General features: G+C 53.2%; 5 protein-coding genes across 5 annotated transcripts; 4 read left to right on the top strand and 1 right to left on the bottom strand.

Annotated features, from left to right (window-relative positions):
* Positions 1-440: 440 nt before the first annotated feature.
* On the bottom strand, positions 441-1,484 carry efg1 (rRNA-processing protein efg1; the record flags this gene model as incomplete). Its single annotated transcript, XM_053196483.2, has 2 exons — positions 441-1,075; positions 1,142-1,484. 2 exons carry the CDS (start codon positions 1,482-1,484, stop codon positions 441-443), a joined length of 978 nt encoding a protein of 325 aa, XP_053046134.2.
* Positions 1,485-2,104: 620 nt separating this feature from the next.
* N0V96_007854 (uncharacterized protein) lies at positions 2,105-4,073 on the top strand (the record flags this gene model as incomplete). The annotated part of the gene is made up of 3 exons (XM_053196482.2): positions 2,105-2,684; positions 2,741-3,370; positions 3,421-4,073. 3 exons carry the CDS (start codon positions 2,105-2,107, stop codon positions 4,071-4,073), a joined length of 1,863 nt encoding a protein of 620 aa, XP_053046133.2.
* A 26-nt stretch (positions 4,074-4,099) lies between these two features.
* N0V96_007853 (uncharacterized protein) lies at positions 4,100-5,461 on the top strand (the record flags this gene model as incomplete). Its single annotated transcript, XM_053196481.2, has 2 exons — positions 4,100-4,105; positions 4,214-5,461. The coding sequence occupies 2 exons, from the start codon at positions 4,100-4,102 to the stop codon at positions 5,459-5,461; spliced, it is 1,254 nt and encodes a 417-aa protein (XP_053046132.2).
* Positions 5,462-7,495: 2,034 nt separating this feature from the next.
* Positions 7,496-8,476, top strand: TFC7 (C6 zinc cluster transcription factor-like protein; the record flags this gene model as incomplete). The annotated part of the gene is made up of 2 exons (XM_065758150.1): positions 7,496-7,500; positions 7,750-8,476. 2 exons carry the CDS (start codon positions 7,496-7,498, stop codon positions 8,474-8,476), a joined length of 732 nt encoding a protein of 243 aa, XP_065613292.1.
* Positions 8,477-14,630: 6,154 nt separating this feature from the next.
* Positions 14,631-16,019, top strand: N0V96_007851 (uncharacterized protein; the record flags this gene model as incomplete). Its single annotated transcript, XM_053196479.2, has 2 exons — positions 14,631-14,916; positions 14,983-16,019. The coding sequence occupies 2 exons, from the start codon at positions 14,631-14,633 to the stop codon at positions 16,017-16,019; spliced, it is 1,323 nt and encodes a 440-aa protein (XP_053046130.2).
* Between the last annotated feature and the right edge of the window lie 4,594 nt (positions 16,020-20,613).

Genomic DNA, 20,613 nt, shown 5'->3' with positions numbered 1-20,613 from the left:
CGCTCTGCCCAGTGTGGCTGCTTCCCTTGGCTGGGCCAAACCGGTGTTCTGCAGGAGGCTGCCAGCTCTGCGTGGTGACGGCCATGACGCGTCTGCAATCTGCACTTGTATTAGAAGTCAAATCAGTCCGACGAATGCGATTCGTCTTTTGTCCGCCTATCATAGACATTATTTCTGAACGTTATTGCAGCCTGGCCTTCAACATACCCAATGTTAAGACTGCAGGCTTTTTAATAACTTCAGATGACTTTCGAACGACATGTATCAACTGACACCGGCTGCCGTAGAATACACGATATAACAAGTAGCACATGTGGTCGACCTGACAGCATCATCAAAGTGAAATTTCCATTGACGTGATCCCATATAACTTTTAGGGGGTATACTATTGACTACCAAAACGCTCAACACCTCGCCCTATTTCCTTTTCTTTGCGAGCCTCACTCAAAGAAGCCCGTGCCGTCATCTTCCTCTTCAACCTTGGTAGGAGCCTTCCTCTCAGCCGCCCTGCGCTCCCTTCGGTTCATTGGCTGCTTGGGATCCCTCTTCTTCTCGAACGTCTTCTTCGACCTGGCCACCCACGGGTCCTCCTCCTTGACTCTCTGCGGCCGCGTCTGTTGAGCCTGTCTCGCGGGCCGCTGCGGACGGGTCGGGCGCTTGGCGGGGCCGGCTGTCGGTGACCTGCGATCGCGCAGCCGGTACAGTGCCACCTCGCCTTCCGGCAGGACCTTTTCGATCGTTGCCCACATCTTGGGTCGTTCGGCGTGGAGGAACTGCAGAGCCTTGGGCTGCTTGGAGGGCTTCGCATCCGCATCCGCTTCCTCCTCCGCTTCCTCTTTCTGCTGCTGCTGCTGCTGGTCCTCGGCCTTGTCCTCGTCTCCCTCATCCTTGGCGTTCTTGTCCTTATTGGGGTAGAGACTCTCGTAGCGCTCCATCAGGGGGAAGAATCGGGCGTAGGCGACGTCGACTTCAGCCACGTGAACCTCGGCTTCGAGGCGCTTCTGTTCTTCGGGGTCCTCGGATTGCTGGAGCTTCTTGCGGAGCTGCTTCAGTAGTCTCTCTGCCTTTTTCCGTTCTGCAAAGAATAAGAAAAAACAGGGTTAGCTGATGGAAATTCGTGAAAGGAATAATGACCACGAACCAAAAAACCGAACCATGTGGTACTTCTGTATCATGTCGCCTCTCCTCTTCTTGAAGTTGTGCTCCTCGACCCTCTCCTGCAGCGCTTCTAGCTCTTGTTCCAGCTCATTGCGTTTCGTAGCAGGCAGTTGCTTGCCGCTCTGCAAAAGTCTTCTGATGTCTCTCGAGCGCGTCTTGTTCCAGTTGGTTGTGCCCTCCTTCGCCCTGGACTTCTTATTGGTGGTCTTGAACCGCTTGTTCTCGTGTTCGCCGTCTTCCGAACCCGATTGCTGCTCTTGCTCGTAGGTGTCGTCTGGGATTGCACCCTCCGCGGCGAGCTCAGAATGCGCTCGTTTCGTGCCCATTTCTTCTCAGTTTGCGGTGAAGATTCTGCGTGATTATCTTTTCGACGTGTGGTGTTGCGATGTGGTCGGTTGAGGTCGGCCAGAATGCTGTGTGGAGGATGAAGAACTGGCGATGGCATCGCGAACTTCTCTTTCAAAAATTTGGCTCGTTATCTGCCTCAAGGAAGTTGCCGACCCCACCTGGGGTGCTTATCAGTCCTAAACGGGACTGGTAATGTGGCTGGTCTGTGCGCACCAATGACAGGTCCCAATTACAACGGCTCACTGATCTCGAAGCGAAGCAGTCCCGCCCAAAGCTCCAGCGACTTCAGATGATACCTGATTGAAAGCAACTACTGGCACAGAACTGCTCTTTGCATACCTTATCTTCAAGATCATTGATTAAATGAGATTGAATTCATAAAGAAGATTGGAATTTCTCAGGCAAATCGACATTACCGCGCAGCTTATACCGAATCGGTTCATCCAGTGCAGGTCACCTCATTAGCGGGCTTGTCCAGGCAGCTCATGGATGAGCGCTCTTTCGACCTTCGTTGTTGACATAGGTGCTTCTCTTGGGCTGTTCGCTCGAGAAAGAAGAAGGCCGAGACCATCACGAAAGTCAGGCGCGTGCGGTCGCCATGGACCGCCCGGAGCCTGGACTGATCAAATGGTCGCAGATACCCGGCTTCGATAGCTTTATCCACATAAACCTGCAGCATCGCGTCGTGCAGCTTTATGAGCCTACCGGACTTGCACAGAGGAACCGCTTCGATTACACGAGGCTTTCAAAACATGACGACTTCCCTACACTCACTACGTATGACTGGTCGCCGACGGTCCCAGGTCTCCTGGCCGTCGGCACTCAGACGGGCGTCGTCAACTTGCTCAGGATGGACGACAATTCCAACGCCTACATCGAACTGAATCTTAAGATGACAAGAACTTGTCAGGCAGTGGCATTCAATACCGAGGGTCTTCTCGCCGTTGGCTTGGACCGAGTGCGCATGGACCAGTGTCTACACATTTGGGACGTCAACAGGTTGTCGACGATGAATACGACTGCTAAAGGCTTTCCTAAGGATCTCCACGCTTTCTCAGACCCGGCATATCGACTGGAACACAGCGTGTCAGTGTCAAGTGTAAAATTCTTTGAAGATAACCCAAAGACGCTGGTGGTCGGTATCAAAGCCCAAGGTCTACACATCCATGATCTGCGAGGTAAAAAGCAAACAAATAATTTATCGGGAGAAACCTGCTAATTAATTCAACTGCAGAACCTGGCGCTGTCGTGACCTTTCAGACCAAGTGTAATAACAACCCGGCCATCGATTACGCTGACCAGAACTACTTCGCATCATCCGCACTGGACCAACCTGGCATCATGATTTGGGATAGACGAGCAACGTCTCGGCCGGTTGCTTCGCCATCGTATCTGGGCGCAGTTGACGAGGACGGCCTTCCTTGGGGTGGAGCCTTGAGACTCGATAGAGTGGTTGAGATGGATGACGATTCCTCTCTGAGCGAAAGCAAGCACTCCATCGTCCGTTCATTGCGCTACTGTCGAGACCGCCGGGGTCTCCTGGCTGTGCTATCTCGATCCGGCCAGCTCAAAGTCTTGGAGACGAATAAAGAGATAACGCATCGCGACATGGCCCTTGAAGGTAGCCCAGAGCTTCTCGGGGTCCACAAATCCCACGACATGGATGTTCAATATGGCGATAGCGGCAGAAAGAATGACAGAATTGTCTCTTTTGACTGGGTGACGCTCGACTCTCCAGTCCTACAGCCTCGTCTCCTTGTCTTACGGGCCAATGGCACCTTTGAGATCCTCGAGCAACCATCGTATACGTCTGACTATCTGTACAAGCTGACACCTTGGCAACCACCACATCGGGGACTGGAAGGTACGTGTGCCATGCTATTCAGTGAGATAAAGGCCACTAACACAACGCAGAAGGAGGACCTTACCACGAGATTATGGAGTTTGAGCCGTCCCAGTCTTCTGACATGCTCGGCCCCTTGTTTGTCGAGGAAGCACTGTCCGACATTCCTATCTTCGGCCCCGACAAGGCCGACGTTCAGTCTATTGTGGATCAAACATTGCAGTCAAAGTTCTCCGCAGCAGATCTCAACAGTAGGTTGACGGGCAATGCTAACAGCTCCTCGTCGCCCATCGACAAGTCCAAGTCTACTGCAGAAAAGATGCGAGCTTTGAGAACGGAACTTAAGGAGAAGGCCAGAAAAGCAGATACGAACGGCGCCGAAAACCCCAACATGGAAGAATCGGTCAGCTCGCTCGCTCAGTTATCACTATCTACCGAAGGGCCGGTCTCGTGTCGCCACATGCATGAATCTCTTCTTTCGCTGCCCCTGAAGGCTCAGGACCTGTCAACGGAGGCACAGTGTCTCCTGGACCACGTCATGCTTCTTCGCGCGAAGGAGAAGTACCTCTTCGATTGCAACATCAATCGTGTTGTGGTAGCCGATGACCCCTGGTTGCGGTATATGTGGGATTGGATTTCAGGTGAGCAGGTCGGATACGCCAGGGTTGTTGCTGTTGCTAATCATGAGCAGACGCCGAAGATGCTGCCGCGGATGGAGGCATGAAGTTGTCGCCACTCGACCTAAGTTATATGGGCGTCTGTACCATCTGGTGCGATGATTTAGGTCAGTGAAGACTTCGCCTTTGCCATTACTATCGCGACTGACATGTAGCAGGCCGGAAGCCGTCATCTAGACTTCCAGAGGCGTCTCCGATCCCCGAAACGACGTTGTGGGAGAAGTGCATCGGAAGCATTTGTAAGAAGCGGCGACTACCAAAGTACGAAGGCATTCACACCAAGAAGCCTTTCCACAGACAGCTATGTCTAGATATCTGCGAATGGGGGGACACGGCGGCACACGAAGCCAGGGGAGCAGCGACACACGATCCCAGCCAAGACTATCCGACAACGGCACACACGATGGCAGCAGCTCGGGCTCTCTTCAAGGGCAACACGCAGGAGGCGATTGGAATCCTGAAGACGGCGAGCGTAACACACCCAGAGTTGTTATTCGTCTCTCTCGCCCTGCAACTCATCGGAAAGAGCAATCATCACCTCAACAAGGAGCAGCTTGATTTCGACGAGGCGGTGGCATCGAAGACAGACCCCTATCTTAGGGCAATCTCGTCGCTGATTGCCACGGGAGACTGGTTCGCCATTGCAAACCAAAAGTCCCTGCCCCTGTCAGACCGGGCCTACGTTGCCGTACGGAACTTTAGCGACGAGCAGCTCACCAAGTGGCTCAACGAACAGGTCTCGATGGCTGTGAGCACGGGAGACATTGAAGGCATTGTTCTCACGGGCATAACGGACAGTCTGGTGGACATTTTCGCCCAATACGTTGAGAAGTTCAACGACTTCCAGACGGCGACGCTAGTCATGTCGATATGTGCGCCACGTTACATTGACGACTACCGGTGTCTGGCTTGGAGGAATGCGTACAGGACATATCTACAGCGGCACAAGGCCTTCCTCCAGAGGACCAAGTTCGAGGTGGAGAGTACGAAGAAGAGCAAGCGCGGTGGGCGCCCAACGATCAAGCCGCCCTCGCGGCAGATTGCTCTCCGGTGCGTGTATTGCGATGCGGAGACGACTCTCGCTGGACAGGGAGGAGCCGGGTCGGGACCGCCGCCTGGCGCGCCTGATTCGCGCAATCCCCTTATGGCGACGAGCATAAATGCGGGAATCAGCTGTCCCAACTGCGGTCGGCATCTGCCGCGGTGCGTTGTGTGTCTTGAAGTGGTGGGCGTTCCGAGATCTGACCGACCGGAGCACAACGGTGAGCCGGAGAGGTGGATGGCGGCCAACTTCCCAACATTTTGCTTGAAATGCGAACACGTTTTGCATCTGGACCATGCGAGGCAGTGGTTCACGAGGCATGTTGAGTGTCCGGTACCCGAGTGCCGTTGTCGATGCAATTTCAGGGCAAACCCAGAGCTGAACTACCATTGAATACTTACGAGCGAGCAACCTGGTTGCTGAGAGGGAGTCAGGATCAGGATTTGGTACACAGGATGGGGCGAATTGGGAGGAGGCAAGTGGTGGGAGAGGAGAGGAGAAGAGAGGGCGCATCATGAACAAGGGCCCAGACTGCAAGCATGACTGCTGACGGGCGGCCGACGACGATGTGCCCCGTGTTTTGCTGGGTTGTTTCTTACTGTGTCCCGTCGGGTGGTTGTGACGGAATACTTATGACATGATTATGTATCTGCATTCATGGACTCTTGCAGATGGATTCTGGACTCTTTGGCATTCTGCAACGGGCGCGGAAAGGGTGTTGCGGAGATTTGACAAGGCCCTGGTCAGCAGTATGCGTTGCCGCATAGCCTTCCTTCAACGATGTAATGTGTGTGTGTGTGAGAGAGAGAGAGAGAGAGAGTGTGTGTGTGTGTACTCCGTATGGAGTAGGTAGGTACACATCGAGTACTCCCGCAGCCCCTTGCCGTGGAATTACAGCCACAGACAATACCAATAGCAACACGATATTGGCGCTGGATTACCTTGTACGGATTCGAATGCAGAATTGGGCTGGGACTCGGTGAGGCCTGGACTTGTCACATTCGCGCGCCCGTGCTGCAGGTTGATCGATCACCTGCACATCTTCCAGGTTGCGGGGACTTTGACCGGTCGGTGGAATACTACGTTGGGGTTCCCGGGTGATGCCCATTGCAGTGTCCCGGTCAGCGGCCTGTCCACACCCTGTTTTGATGATGTGTGATGTGTGTAGGTACTCCATAATGTGTGTCGTCTGCCCGACGCGCTCGTCGAATTCTCTTGACAACCTACCTAGGTGCGTGGTGCGTGGCAGGCAGGCACCCGTCCCCCCTCCCAAGCCCTGAGCAGCAGCCGCCGCCCATGATTCCGTATCCAGTCACCCAGTATCCGTAGACCGGACTCGACAATGGTCGGGCGTGTGAAAGTGAGATGTGACCTGCCCCGAGCGCGGGCTGACAGGGGCGGAACCGGAAAGAGAGTGCCTGAGCAGTAGTGAGGTGGAGTGATGGATGGATAGTATTGAGGTTCGTCACTTGTGAGGGTGTTCGGATGCCATGAGGTGCTGAAGGATGTGGGCCCCATTTACCTAAGGCAGATTGTGTATACCCGCGAGGTAGGGAGGACTGGCGTAAGGTATCCAATTGCGTAGCTTCGCTAGGAAAGGTACTTGATGATCCTTACGATACCAAGGTAATCACGGTGCACCGAGAGTCCCCTTCCTGGCTAAGGTACTCTAAGCAGGTAAGCGTGGTAAGCAGGAGCGGGTAGGTAGGTATTCCCAATATATTCCCAGGGCACTTTGGTCTGGGCAGGTAAGGTAGGTAGGCTCTTTTCCAGGTTTGGCCCTGCCTGCCCCGAGTGCCCTGCCCCGGTCCCTTCCTTCCCAGCCCGTGGCAGGTCACTCTTGCCGCCCTATTTGCCTCGGCAGGGTGACTGCGTTGGTTTGGGGGAACACAAAGCGCACGGGGAACTGGTCCGGGCTCTTTACGCACTCTTAGTTGAACGACATCTTCAACCAACCGCCACCAGACACCCTCTCTTGTCGTCCATCTTACGTCTCCTCCCACACATCCCACACACACACACACATTCGGAAACTCATTCACACGCAAACACTCTCAGACGTACGCACACCCAACCTCTCCTATTCCTCTCACTCCTCTATCACATCCTGTCCCAATTTACCGAGACCTGAACCAGACACCGAACATCCATGACTCCATACGGATACTGACCTGCCCACAGCACCGAACCCTGTCCGGTTCCGCCTCACGCCTCACGGTCCTCACCTTATCCTGGAACCAACAAGCACCACGCACACATACACACACACACGAGACACACGACAACAAACACGACAGGCCCAATTGTTGCTAACCCGTTTTCTGTCCCCATTTGGTCGGTCCTGTTCCAGGGTTACTACAACTTGCGACGCTCCGCTTTGCTCTTTAGTCTCCAACATGTCATTGGAAGTAATCTACATCACTCGCCATGGAGTAAGTATCCGTTTTCCCCTGCCCGTTTCTGTCCAGTCTCCTTTCGTATCCGGCTTCATCTCCGAAACCAACGTTCCAACAAGAATAAGCACGGCCGAGAAAATGAGGGCTTGTAAAAAAGTTCTCTCATCGAGTCTTCTTCAACCTGGGTGGTGTTGATCGCCAAAACCACACATCCTGGTACTTGATAGGGATCCGCGGGCAATTTTCTTGAATTTGTCAGTTGATGCTGGCCCTGCTGGTTTTGAGCAAGAGACTTCATTCTGACAACGGCCTTGGCGTTCTTCAGTTCCGGTCCAACTGGCTTGTCGACCCTGCCACGGGAAGCTACACGGCCTCTATCCCGTCTCCGACAGGTATACCTGCGGATCCGGAATTGACTGCCCATGGCGTCGACCAGGCCAAGGAGCTGGGCGCCCACCTCCTGACCGTTGAGCCTCCAATCGACGCAGTGTATTCCAGCCCATACTATCGCTGTCTGCAAACTATCACGCCCTTTGTTACCCTCAACCAGGAAAACCTCAGCCGCCTTCGGGAAAAAGACGTTGGCGCTAAAGCCGATGCTGTCACCATTCGTCCCGAACACGGCCTATGCGAATGGTATGGCGCTGCTCCATTCGAGCACCCGACTCCAGCCTCGACAGACGTCTTGAAGCCAATGTTCCCTCATATCGATGACACGTACCAGAGCCGCGTCTATCCCGCCCGCAACGGCGAGACTATCGCTCAATTGCACGACCGTGTCGCTGCTGGTGTTCAAGCCATCATTGAGCAATGCGACGCCGAGGGCCACCGTGCAGTTGTTCTGTGCTCCCACGCCGCCTCGATTATTGCCCTTGGTCGAGTCCTTACTGGCGAAATGCCCGAGAGTATTGATGCGGAAGATTTCCGAGCCTTTACCTGTGGGTTAAGCATGTACCGGAGAAAATCACCCTCTTCTTCAGCAAAATCTCTAGGAACCGATGGTAGGATTTGAACCCCTACGTCATCATCAGGCTATTGGGGCTCACGGTTGACAATGGAACCAACAGGCCCAATCGCGGAAACCAAGTCGTGGAGGAATGGTCGGGGAGTCGCAGGCGGGTGGATATGTGAGCTCAACAGCGATTGCAGCTTTTTGAGCGGAGGAGAAGAGAGGGGATGGTAAGTACTCAGATGGACTTCCCGCTCCAACCCGCACCCACGCGCGCGCGCCCTGGCTGAGATCAATCCAATGGGACCTCGGCCGGCCCTCACCCTTGCTTTTGCCCGACACCCACCGAGGGGCCGCCCCTCCCTATCCTTTCTTTTCCCTACCCGTATTCCTCTACCACCGCCCGAGAATCTTCGGACGCTGTCCTCGGAAGAATGCTGACTTGAGGAAATCATCTACAGGCGATTCTCTGGCGACGAGTCCTTTTCCACGGCCGAAAACTCTTCGCAGGCCGACGCTGGAGTGGCGCTCGGCGTGGTGGTGGAAGGAAAAGTGAAACCTGACAAGGTCTCTCCCCACAGAGCTGCAGGTCATCATCGTCTCTAGGAATTGGCTCATTGGCGGCGTGCTTCGTCATTTGCATTACAGTTTTTCTTCTTTTCATTCTCAGGATTCTCCAAAGGACAGTTCCTCGACGGGTCGCTCAGAAGGGTCGAAGGCTGCAACAAAGTTCTAGGTCCTCCAGCCTGACTAGAAACCGATCCGCACCATCCGTCCTTGCGGCCGATACACGATGGCAGCTAATGCCGGATAGACTTGCCTAGCTGCTGCGGGATGCATCATCTGCATGTCTCTGGCACGGGCTGGGTGCCATCAAATCTGCGAGCCAGTCAGCGCAGCGGCTAGCCCCGAATCCATGACAGAAAGACCCCTGTCACTTTCATCTTACAGCTGCCACACCATTTCATCGTTCCATCTCTTCAACTTCAACTGCTCACCCATCGCTCTTTATTGAATGCCTTCAGCACACGAGCTCGCGCCTGAAATCTCGCCGTAAGCCCACGGCTCCTCTTAAACTTCACCGTCTGATCTTTGCCTACCGAGATCGGCCCCTTCAGCTGAAGAAATCCAATTTCGTATCTGAGGCAGCCATTGGCGCTCAATGTCTATCCTGTGTCATGAGCACATGCAAGACGCTTGACGTGCCTGTATCTTGCGTCTCGTCTCGCCTCGTCTCGCCTTGCCTCGCCGCTGCCGTTCACTAATCGGTAACCTGGTTTCGATCCCTTGACATCTTGGCTCCTGAAGGTCTGCGCGAGGTCTACTGGCGAGAGCTCGAATATCGGCTGATTCCTTATCACAGTGCAGCTCAACGTCGCGGATCCGTGTCCGCTTCCGTACCCGCCACTTCCAGGCTCCGCAGCCTCGCTCGCTCATTGCTCGGTCCCTGCTTGAGCCCCGGGAAGTGGATATTCGCATACAGAATAATAGCAATAACGAAATGAGTATCAGATCTGGTACGACGCTTTGCTGAAGAAGACTGACCTTGGCAGACCGTGCCGCAGGCATACTTACAAAGCAATCTCTCTAAATTTGGCACAATTGTTTTTCTGTCACGATACGGTCAAAGGACGGACACGCAACAATATCAACCGCCCGCTTTCCATTGTCAAGCTCAGCTTTTCGGTCAATTTCGAATTATCATTCTCCTAGAAGGTTTAGTCTAGCGCCTGCGTGGGGTCCGATCGGTGCCGGATGCATCTTCCGAATCGCTCACCTAGTGTCCTTGCCGAGACCCTAGCATCATCTTCGGATCTGGCTCGAGGTTGGCCTCCCTAGCGGTGTAGGTTTACACTATTTGACTCAGCTCGTCAAAGAGGAGCGTTCCTATTGAGTCTAGCAAGTACTTCGTACACGGGGCGTACTGCCAGTGGCCACGGCAACTCTCAACTCCTTCACAACACCATCGATTTCGCCAAGCTGCAGTTCTTGAGGAGCTCATGATCATCTCGCATATGTCAAAAGAGCGGTGGACAAAGGCAGCTTTGCGTCAGCGCGAGATAGGAGGGTCGGATAGGGCTCACCGTCCTTGTGAAGAGCTCGGTCATGGACCAGGCCTCGAGGGTCTATTGCCATGTGTACGACTGGGGATGGCGATATTGTTTAGTCCGCATGTGCCTCTTGCAGGGAAAGGAAAGTACAGCCTTGGTTCGACTGCAGAAGAGGTGATGATGGAGGGGTGTGTGACGTGCTTTGGAACTGCTAAACTCTCAGGGTGTTACCAAGGCGGCAGACAATGCTAACAAGGAGAGGATTCTCAATCGGGCGGCATGCTTCTGTCGATCATGGCCCATAGCCAGCCGCGAGCTTGTCTGTTTCGGAATTTCAATGCGGGTATTGGCCTGACGAGGTTGATGGTCAGGTTCCAAAAGGAAACAGGAGAAAAACAACTGCGGGTAGCCACACGTCCGCAGGGCGAATAGGTTGACGTGGTATTATTGCCAACAAAACACGCGCTGAGGGAGCAAAACCGTATGCAATGAACAGAAACGGGCAACCCAAGATATTTCGGCCGAATAGCTCCACGGAGCTCCTCTCATTAGCACCAGGGCTCATACGAATATAGGAGGGAATGCAAAGGGTTCGACGGATACACCGGGTACAACGGATTAAGGTTGCTAACACATATTTCGTGGCTTACGTTCCGTTCACGAGGCTTCTTTGCTCGTTCTCAGCAAATGATTTACATATAGGCATTTCGCGTGGGGTAGTACGAATGCTGCCAACAACCGGCAAGCACATCTTCCAAGTTCAGGACCATTCAAAACGAGCCAGCATCATAAGGGGCCTCCTGCAATCATGTGTGTGGCACGTTGGGCGATTTGCGCCGCAGAGTAGGAGGCTGTGAGATGAGCAAGCCAGCCCGATGCGACGGTTTGCAGAACCAACTCCAACAAGTCAGAAACGTGCCCGCGGTTCGAGGTGGTCCAACAAGAATCAAGCAATTACATGGGTTCGAGATGTATTCTGGGGCACAAAGGGTCTTCTCATCAACGACTCGGCTGGTTCGAGTCGCAAAGTCGTCAGAGCTTTTGAGCGGTAAAAGGCAACTGCAAAGAGAAGAAGGAAAGATAGATGCATCGTGGCGAACCCTCCTGCATCTCACACTCGACAAGGCATCGTCGCGTGGCTTCAACAAAGGGAGGAAGATCCCTGAATTTGACGGCAGGCTTGTGTTGAGTCTAGTGAAGAGTCCAGACGAGACGAGACAGGCAGGGTAATGAGATACCTCTCTGGGCTGTATGGAATAAGAAACCTGGGGTTCGTTGGTTGGCCAGACGGTGATCCGGCCGGCAGCAGGTTCGCAGATGAGTGGGCAGCAGAGCTGCAAGTCAACACAAGAAGACCGTTACGGCATTATGCTTACCATAGACCGAGTCTTGCGGAGAGTCCGGGTGGCAGCGGGTTCTCCACCTAAAGACAAGTAAGTGCCTTTGCCAGCCCAGCCGCCATCTGTGGCCATCGAAATCTGCGGCGGCCAGTGGTTTCTTATTCCTACCGACTCGAATCATGGTGAAGATCCAGATTGTTCATTATGGAACATGACTACGTACTTTTGGGGGGACTCTTGACACCATTACACCCCTCCCCCCCTGGTCAGCGCCAAACTAAGTGTACACAACCCTGCCAGACTGCCAACCTTTCCCGCCTCTTCACCAGACTTTGGCACCCTCGTCGGGCGGGCCCCCGCAAGAGAGTGAGCGGGTTGTCGAGACTCGACACGACGGCGGCCCCACAAACCGTCTTTCCTGACCCTAGGATGCGGCGGTAAGGCGGCTGCAGTCGACGACTACCGCGTGGCCATCCATGGGCGGCCATTTATCAATCCCTCCATCTCATCAGCGGGTACAACGTACCGATGAGAGAGAGAGAGTGTGTGTGTGTCTCTCTCTCTCTCCCCCAAACCAGAAAGGTATCTCGAGCAACAACCTGAAAGATTACGATGAGCATTTCCTGCGAGATTTGAGGCGGGTATGTGAGTGTGTGTGGGGAGAGGCGGGTGGGTTCGCCAAAAGGACACTCAATTCTGCATCCCAGAATCACACCGACTTTGGCTTGACGCCGAGGACTTGCCGTGAAGTGAGCAGGCCATTCTGCAAACACAACACATGGATGGCCGTTCGGTGAGGTAGGTATGGGCGGTATGTCATGGGTATGGGATTGGGGGGATGGCCGTTGCAAAACGACAACAACGACAATGAGCCATGAACAACAATCAGAGCAAACACTGTTGGACACAGCCTGTCTCCTATTCCAGCTGGGAGGGATGGAGGAGCAGAAGGATTATCTATTATTGCAATCATGGGTTCCAGAGTCCCGGGACCATGGACGACAATAGATGGTCCAACCGGTGCACAGCTGCCAAATTTTAGAGTCAGCTTTTGGGGGCCCCGAGTCGATCCAATGGCAGCCTCGTGTTGGTCCGACAGTAAATGAGGGTTGAAGTCACACGAAGTAAAGCAGACATGGCATATGCCTGGCAGTTCCTTGCTCACCTCACTCAGTCTTTACCGTCACGACACTGTATGTAAAGAGCGTGAGGCCAAGAGAAGGTATCCTTACCCGACAAGGGCGGAGCCATCGAAAAGAGGCACGGACGACGATGAAGTTGTGTTGTGTGCGGGTGTTTTTATCTCCACCTTATACCCACACCTCGAGTGTCCCGATCGAGTATCTAATCGTTCGTTCTTCGTCTCTGCTACGTCCGGAAGACAGTGGAACTCGCGGCTTGGCCCCCGAGCGACTACCACCTCACGCACCAGTTGTGACGCGCAGCTCGATCTAAGACTAGCGCCCCTGGAGGAGAATATCGACTTTGCAGCAGGTCCCGAATACCACCTGCACTCACTCGCATCCACACGGGGCTCGGGCTCGCCCTCGCTCGCTTGCCTCTCGCTTTGAGTCTAGGCTGCTGGCACGGTCTGGAGTGCCTAGGTTGCTAGCTGGGCTTGCCAGCTTGCACTGCACTGCACTGGACGGGGGCTCGGGCAGCGGCTGCACTACAGATGGCACTATTCCCCTTCATTACCCGGGCCCTCCACGGAAGACTGAAGTAGTAGGTATGGATGGATACTGTGATGCACTCTCATCTCGACTATTGGGCTGCTTCGTCGACTGGAGCAACTTCCTCTCTCCCTTGCAAGCTGTGATCTCGCAAACCACCCCACCTGCTACCTGCGGGCGCTGCTGGTTCCTTCGATTTCCTCATTCACGCCTCCCCGTCTCACTCACTCACTCTCTCTCCTCCTCTTGCCAGGTAGGTAGGTCCTGCTGTTGCTGCTGCTTTCTATTGATGCTGCTGCCATCAGTTACATGCCCGCGCCCCATCCTCGTCATTCCCAAACAGGCCACGACCCTGTTTGCTACATGCCTCCATTCAAAGGCGGTGGCGTAAGGAAAGATGGTTCTCCTGCAACGGCATGCATTACACAATTGAGGGGGGGGAGCACGGGAGGAAAGCCACACATTGACACACCCACAGCTAGGTCACTATGTACTTGGACGAGAAGCGCGCATCTCCTCTCTCTCCAAGTCTCTCTCAGTCTCTCCCCCAGGTGACGAGCCAGGATCTTGACCCTGGATGAGGGGCGCTCGGCGCCAGCCAGACCTGACAGATTGGGCGACCTGCATGATACATGCCATGGATCTACACATTTGGTTGCGTCTGCACATTGCCTGCTTTAGCACCGAAGAAAAAATAAGAAACGGCTTTTCGCTGTCAGAAGCCTCCGAGCGGAGCCCCGATCTCCCTGGCCCTTGCTTGGAGCTATAGAGATAAACCTGGTCTTCAACTCAACCCCATCGAACCGGGGTCCTGGCTCTTTTCTTTCTCAACCGTGTGTGGAAACTTGAAAGAGAGAGAGGTCCCAGAGCAAAAAGAGATATAACAGAGACAGAGATCCATCGCGGCCGGGAACTTGATAATCAGGGTCTGACCCGTTGTCGATGACTCGTCTTGTTTCTTCCTCCCGATCAACACACACCTTTCGCCCCCAAAGATCTTACACTTTCAACGTTGTTGTTCCTTGATCAAGATCTCCGCAAGTGTCAGGCATCATTTCTGCCTTTCTTCTTTTTGCTGGCTTACACGCAGTCCTGATCTGAATACTACCACCACTCCGGACCTCGACGTCTACTACCTACAACAGTCAACAACATGTTTGTCAGGTTACAAGATCACCAAGAAGGCATGGACAGTCTGCCGCCTCCACCAACCATGAGTTACCACCAGAGCCGCACCGACGACGTACCAAGGGTGTTACCAAGCCTCTCATCATTCACCTTCGACGACAGGATGGACGTGGACACTCGTAACGATACGAAGCCGGGCCAGCGTCATGAGGTGGAAGTGGCAACAACCTTGGCCTCCATGGCATCATTCAACATCAAGTCGCCTACTCTTCCTTCTCCCACTCAGAGCTTCACCTCAATCAAGTCAGATGGTAGGACAAATCTTTTCACTACAAGTGTCATCCAAGATGGGCTTTGAAGCTTACATCAATCTCTAGCTATGACGAGATCAACAAACTCTCAGTTCTCATCCCCTGAGCCGCGGTCACCAGATCTCCCTTCCGTCAACAGCCAACTTTCCTTTACCAAGGATAGCACGGCACAGATTACGCTCCCACGCCTTCGTGAGCTGGATCTGCGGCTTCCCGAGCCCGAGTTTGTCCCCAGCCCGAGCTTCATGCCGTCCGCGATGACTGGAGGGCCTCGCCGAAGTAGTATCGACTCCCTTGGCTCCTTTCAAGAACCCAGGATGGACCTCTCCTCACCAACAGCCTACCGAATCCCGATGCCACCAATGGCCTACCCGGACGCCCTCCCCTCACCCACCTTCAGCAACTCCCACCGCAACCCTCTCTCGCCACCCGGCCGCCGTCTCCAGCACAGGTTACCGGTGACGCTACGGACCGGCTGTAGCCCCAGCCGGAGACCCCGCCGCTCGCCCACGGGATCCCGCTGCAACGTAAAGTACACGATCCAGCAGGTCGACTTCATCGACTACTTCCGCGTCGACCACCACCTGTCTTGGAAGGAGGTCGAAGCCAAGTACGCCTCCGTCTTCCCCGAGGACGCCGCAAAGGGCCACAAGCGCGGGCCCCAGGGGCTCCAGGGCGTTTACTACCGCAAGAACAAGCAGATCCCCGCCACGGACCCCAACAATCTGCTCGTCTTTGACGAGGACGACAACCCAAAGACGTTCCAGTGCGACGTCCGCGAGCAAGGGAAGAAGATGAACAACTCGATCGGCCTGTTGGGCATGCACCCCGAGCGCGCCATCACCTATGCGTGGGTTTCGGAGGAGCACAAGCGACAGTACGACAAGCTTGGTGAGTTTTGGATTTTACGACAGACTATTACAGATGAGAACAATTGGTCTAACTTGTACACCAGGTCGCGCAAGACAAGCTCAGCTCGACGCTGCGGAGGCACGGAAGAAGAGGAGACGAGCAATCCAAAACAGCCGTCTCTGACTCTCTTCTTCTACACCTTAGCCCTCACCATTCCTTCTCTCGAGTTTGCACTTTACTTCTACTCATGATATCCACTTTTTTTCACTCTTCATCTTCTCATTCCTATGGGAACCTATATACTACACACTTTGAGGAGAGAGTCGCGAGGGGCGGCTCCCCTCACAATTTCGCCAAAAAGAAAAAAAAAGGGAATACACAAAACATCACGCTACAGGAAGCGTGTAATCATTCATCTATCCAAAAGCGCAAGAGACACACACACACAAAAAAAACTGGTTTTTCACAGTGTACGATGACGAACAGAGCAAATCCGTTCTCCAATACGGGATTTGCATATGATGATAGGGGACGGTCAGGGCGTTTGAACAAAGCAACATGGGAGTTCATTCATTTTTCCATTCTTTCACTTCTTGGTTTCCCCCATCTTCCCTGCAATCATGGTCACGAAACCAAGAGGCAGTGTTGGGCAGGTTCTTTTTGGGGGGCAGTACGGCAACAAGCGCAGGGTACGCCGAGAGCAAGAAAAGGAGTTTTTTGAGGCAGTCTTTATGAATTGGGATGAGGACGTCTTGTGTGTGGTGTGCATGGTGTGCATGGATCAAGATAGCATGGAACATGGAACATGGGAACAATGGATCAAAGGGAAATGTTGATGACAAGGAGTTGAAAGAGAAAGCATTATCCATTTGTTGTGTTTTGTTTCTGCAACTGACAATTTGGGAGACCGAAAAAAGAAGATACCAGTTGGTTGTGGCGTGTTGTGTGGGAAGGCATGGGGAAGGCAAGGGGGGTAAGGTAGTCGGCGGAGATTTTGGAACTACCTACTTTTTTTCTTCTTCTCATCTGCTTTTAATTCTTCACACATGGTACGTGGGGACTACGATATACGAAGTATGTCCGCAATGCATTTTACAATGGGATTGTGAAACGTCAAGGATGGTGGGATTCGGTTGGTTAGGCAGACGACGGGGGGTTCCCGATTGCTCGTCTGGGGGCCACGCATAGAGGTATTGTTGGTCGGTTAGTTGGTTGGTTGGGGGCTCTTCCTGGAATACGAAAATAAAGGTATTAGTAGATTTTAGAAATCACTACGAATCAAAATCACAAGTTCAACAGTAGTCCAAAGTTATCCTGCGACTCTGGGATAAGCAGTTTGTGCGTCCCTTTCCACCATTCCCTTCCAGGGTTGTGGAAAGCTATTGTTTAGTTTGCACAAGGCAATGGAAACGGGCCATCGGATCTTGTTCTTGACGGAATCCGCCTTATGGCGATTTCGAGGGAGATTTCAATCATGGTTAGACAAGGCGGACGGAAAGAGAAAGGTTTGTACACCTTTGTGGGGGGTTTCCTCTGAACGTTGGACCGATGTTGCCATTGTTCTTCTCCCGTCTGAAACCGGGTGATCACTGCCCTTGAGCCAGGGAGGATTAGGCGAAGTGTCCGAGGTCACTCATCGTCGAATTTCACAAACATTGCCCATTGATATCGGATTTGGATTTGCTGGGAGTCCCTCATCCCAAATTTCTTGCAGCATTGGTGCTGTGCTACAGAACCGAAAGGAGGATGCTGCGAGTATTAGCCTGCAGAGTATTCTAGAATTGTTCGCCCAGAATCTATGGCATGGTCCGTACGCAAGAGTTTCATTGGAACTTGGGGGTACTTTGGGCGGTCTGTATCTGCCTTGTCTTCTCTGCCTATTGTTGATTGGGTAAATACACGCACGCGTGTTTGCGAGCTCAGATGTATTGATTCCGACCGGGCTTACGGGCATGGCGCATGTTATGCGCAGCTGTCACCGATTTGGTACAGCGGACAGTGTGACGTGAGTTGGCGAGGCTGTGATGCGTAGAGGCTGATGTACATTTGAAAGTTATGAATAGGTCGACCGCACGATGATCTCCGGCCAAAGGTAGGGGCGCAGCAAAACCAAGCGGCCGTAAGGAGTGAAGTATTCTTTCTGCGGCGGCTAATTTCCCCAATACAGGGACAGCGAGCCGTCATGTATGCCCTTCGTGAACGAGTTTGGCAGACAGTGACAAGCTGGGAGTGGCGTGGGTGACTAAACGTTAGAAGGATCGATGCAAGATGGCGGCGGTGGTGATGAAGAATGTTGGAGATGGTGGCGTAGATGGGTAAGTAGCTTCGTTTCCGGCCCTATCACACAACCTGGAATAGAGGTGAACCACATAGTTGGGACCGTCATGTTGGTGATTTTTCTCTACGAAAGACAAGTGACAGGATATCGAGACACTGTTTTAATTTGTCACCCAATATCCGATTGAGGCTTGTTGGACAGGGGGCGTGTAGGGAAGCCTCTTGTCTGTTTGCTGTAATGTTTGCTTGCCGTTGCTGTCCTTAGCCATCTAGAGGGAGTGTTGATTGCTGTTGATTGCTGGCCTCATGTGACAACTTCACACCCTTGATTGTTTTCTGGGAGAATTGCGTATTGCTATACAGAAACGCACCGGTGGGTGGAAGGGCGGGTTCTTCACAGTGTGGTGCATATTCTCGAAGTTTGCCAGTCGTACCTGAGGGGTGCAGCGGGTGTTGTTTGTCAGACGCCCCGAGGCGGCGGAGGTTCGGACTCGGATCTGCAGCGTCCCTTTCTTTGACCACGACGGTCCTCTTGTTCCCCTTCCTTTCCCACCCCGATATCCTGGCCCCTTTCTTGCCTCTCTGTATGGCCTCGTGGACCTGCAGGGGCGGGTAGAGTATTGGTTGGTGAAGATGGCGACCCGCTGCATGTTTTCCCTTGACGGCAGGGCTGCGTATCTACAGATACTGCACAGTGTAATATCCTGCAACCAACATGCGTTTTCCGGGGGCAGAGGCTAATTTGGGCTGGTGGCCGCAGGCACGGGAGACTCTATCTCCAAAGCATTCAGTACTCGAAGTGTCAAGCGGCTTGCTTGCTTAGCTTGGCGTTCTCTCTCGGCGCGGGGGCCGTTCTTATTCGACGTGGAAGCTTCGTCGAAGCGATATACTGCCAAACAAGGTGCTGACAGTGCGTGTCTTCAACAAACATTGACGCTTGACCCAGTGGTGTTTTCGACGTTGAACCGGCGTGGTCTACAGCCACGCCCCTCCCCATTGCCAAGACCGGAGAGACGGGAATGGTGAACATTGAGCATTGTTCTGGGATGAAGGTGGGCCGGCTAGATGATGACCTTGTGACTTGCGTTGGACTTCGGTCCATGCAGTGTTTGTGAAGAAGTGGTCTTGGCTCGCCAGGTATGCGAGGATAACATGCCGCGAGAGGCGAAACGTCCGAGGTAAAAGTAGAGTCTATGTTGGAACGACGTGACAAAGTGGAGGCTGAAGATGACGGATTCACCTAGACTCATCCTGGCATCGGGGGACGTTGTTGGTTCTGCAAAGGGGTGAGGAATTTGTCCACACTGGGTTAGTTCCGGGGTGGAGTAGCCCATCCAACTTCCAACATCAACCGGGTAGGTGTAACTGAACCAACGGGCTCTTTCCTCGGTTATCACTACGATCCTTTGTCTCCGTCAAAATGGAGGCAGGAACGACACCCTCGTCAGCGCCGTTGGTGTACGTTTCACTGACGCGAGAGGAAGCCGGGAAGTCAGGCGGGGCCTTGCTGATGCAAAGTTCTGGAGACCGGGCGAGTATCTGACTGTCCGCATCGTGATGGGGCATATATTTGACGCTGATCTCAAAGTATGTATTCTCGATGAGTGGATTCTGTAAGCGTACAATTTCTGGGTTTGGGATATGGAGGTTTTAAACTTTGGATGGCTTTTCTTCGTGATATCTACTGATAGGTGCATGGGGCTGCTCAGCACAGTCACAGCTGGGTACCTGGAGACTTATCAGTAGCTCATATATCCCCTTGACCTCGAGATTTTCAAAAGCCTCAACGCTTTTTGCTCCCAGGTGATCATGGAAAAAGAATCATGACGACTTGAAGGCAATAAAAAGAAGAAGAGGAAAGGAGAGGAATGCGGGCTGGGGTATACTGACTATAGCATTCACGCCCCTGCCCGGACTCGAACAGCGCGTCCCTCAGGGCAGCACGGCTTCATTGGAGTTTTTGTTTTAGCTTCTCTGCGTCAGAGTTTAAACCACCCGGGCAGTTGGCCGGAGGGGTGCTGATGACGGGAACGACGTTGGGGTGGAATATATATCATCGGGAGGTTGAAGAAGGTCCAGGTGCATCCTATCGTCCAGGACGCTCTTTCCCACCACACTGTTACCTATCTTCCTACCTTGGGCAGCATTCCTAGTCAGTGAGGTACGATGAGCATCGGAATTCGATCATTTAGGGACCAGTGATGACCAGAATCTGCCTGGTCAACGGTTCTGCGTTGGTGTAATTCCTCGGGAAGTGAAAGAAATCTCAAGTGTGATGTTGAGATCAACGGTCATTTGTTTTGACCATTGACTTAGACAGGATAGGCTGCCTTAGCCTACCAAATATCTAGCCGACACCATCATGTCTCATGATTCAAAAGAATGGCATATCTTTTCACTGGGAAAGAAAGTCTGGCGATAATAAAATATTGTAAAGGCCTTGTTTCTCTCGATCTAACGGGAACGTCGCATCTCTGCGCGAGCATAATATCGTAGTTATTGTATAGCTGGCTCATGTAGCACTTCTCATCATCATTACTTCTTCATCTAAATCTCTACTCGTGATCA

The sequence above is a fragment of the Colletotrichum fioriniae genome (genome assembly GCF_027942845.1).
Source record: "Colletotrichum fioriniae strain IMI 355084 chromosome Unknown scaffold_9, whole genome shotgun sequence".
NCBI lineage: Eukaryota > Fungi > Ascomycota > Sordariomycetes > Glomerellales > Glomerellaceae > Colletotrichum > Colletotrichum fioriniae.
This window is presented reverse-complemented; position numbering and strand designations above follow the sequence as displayed.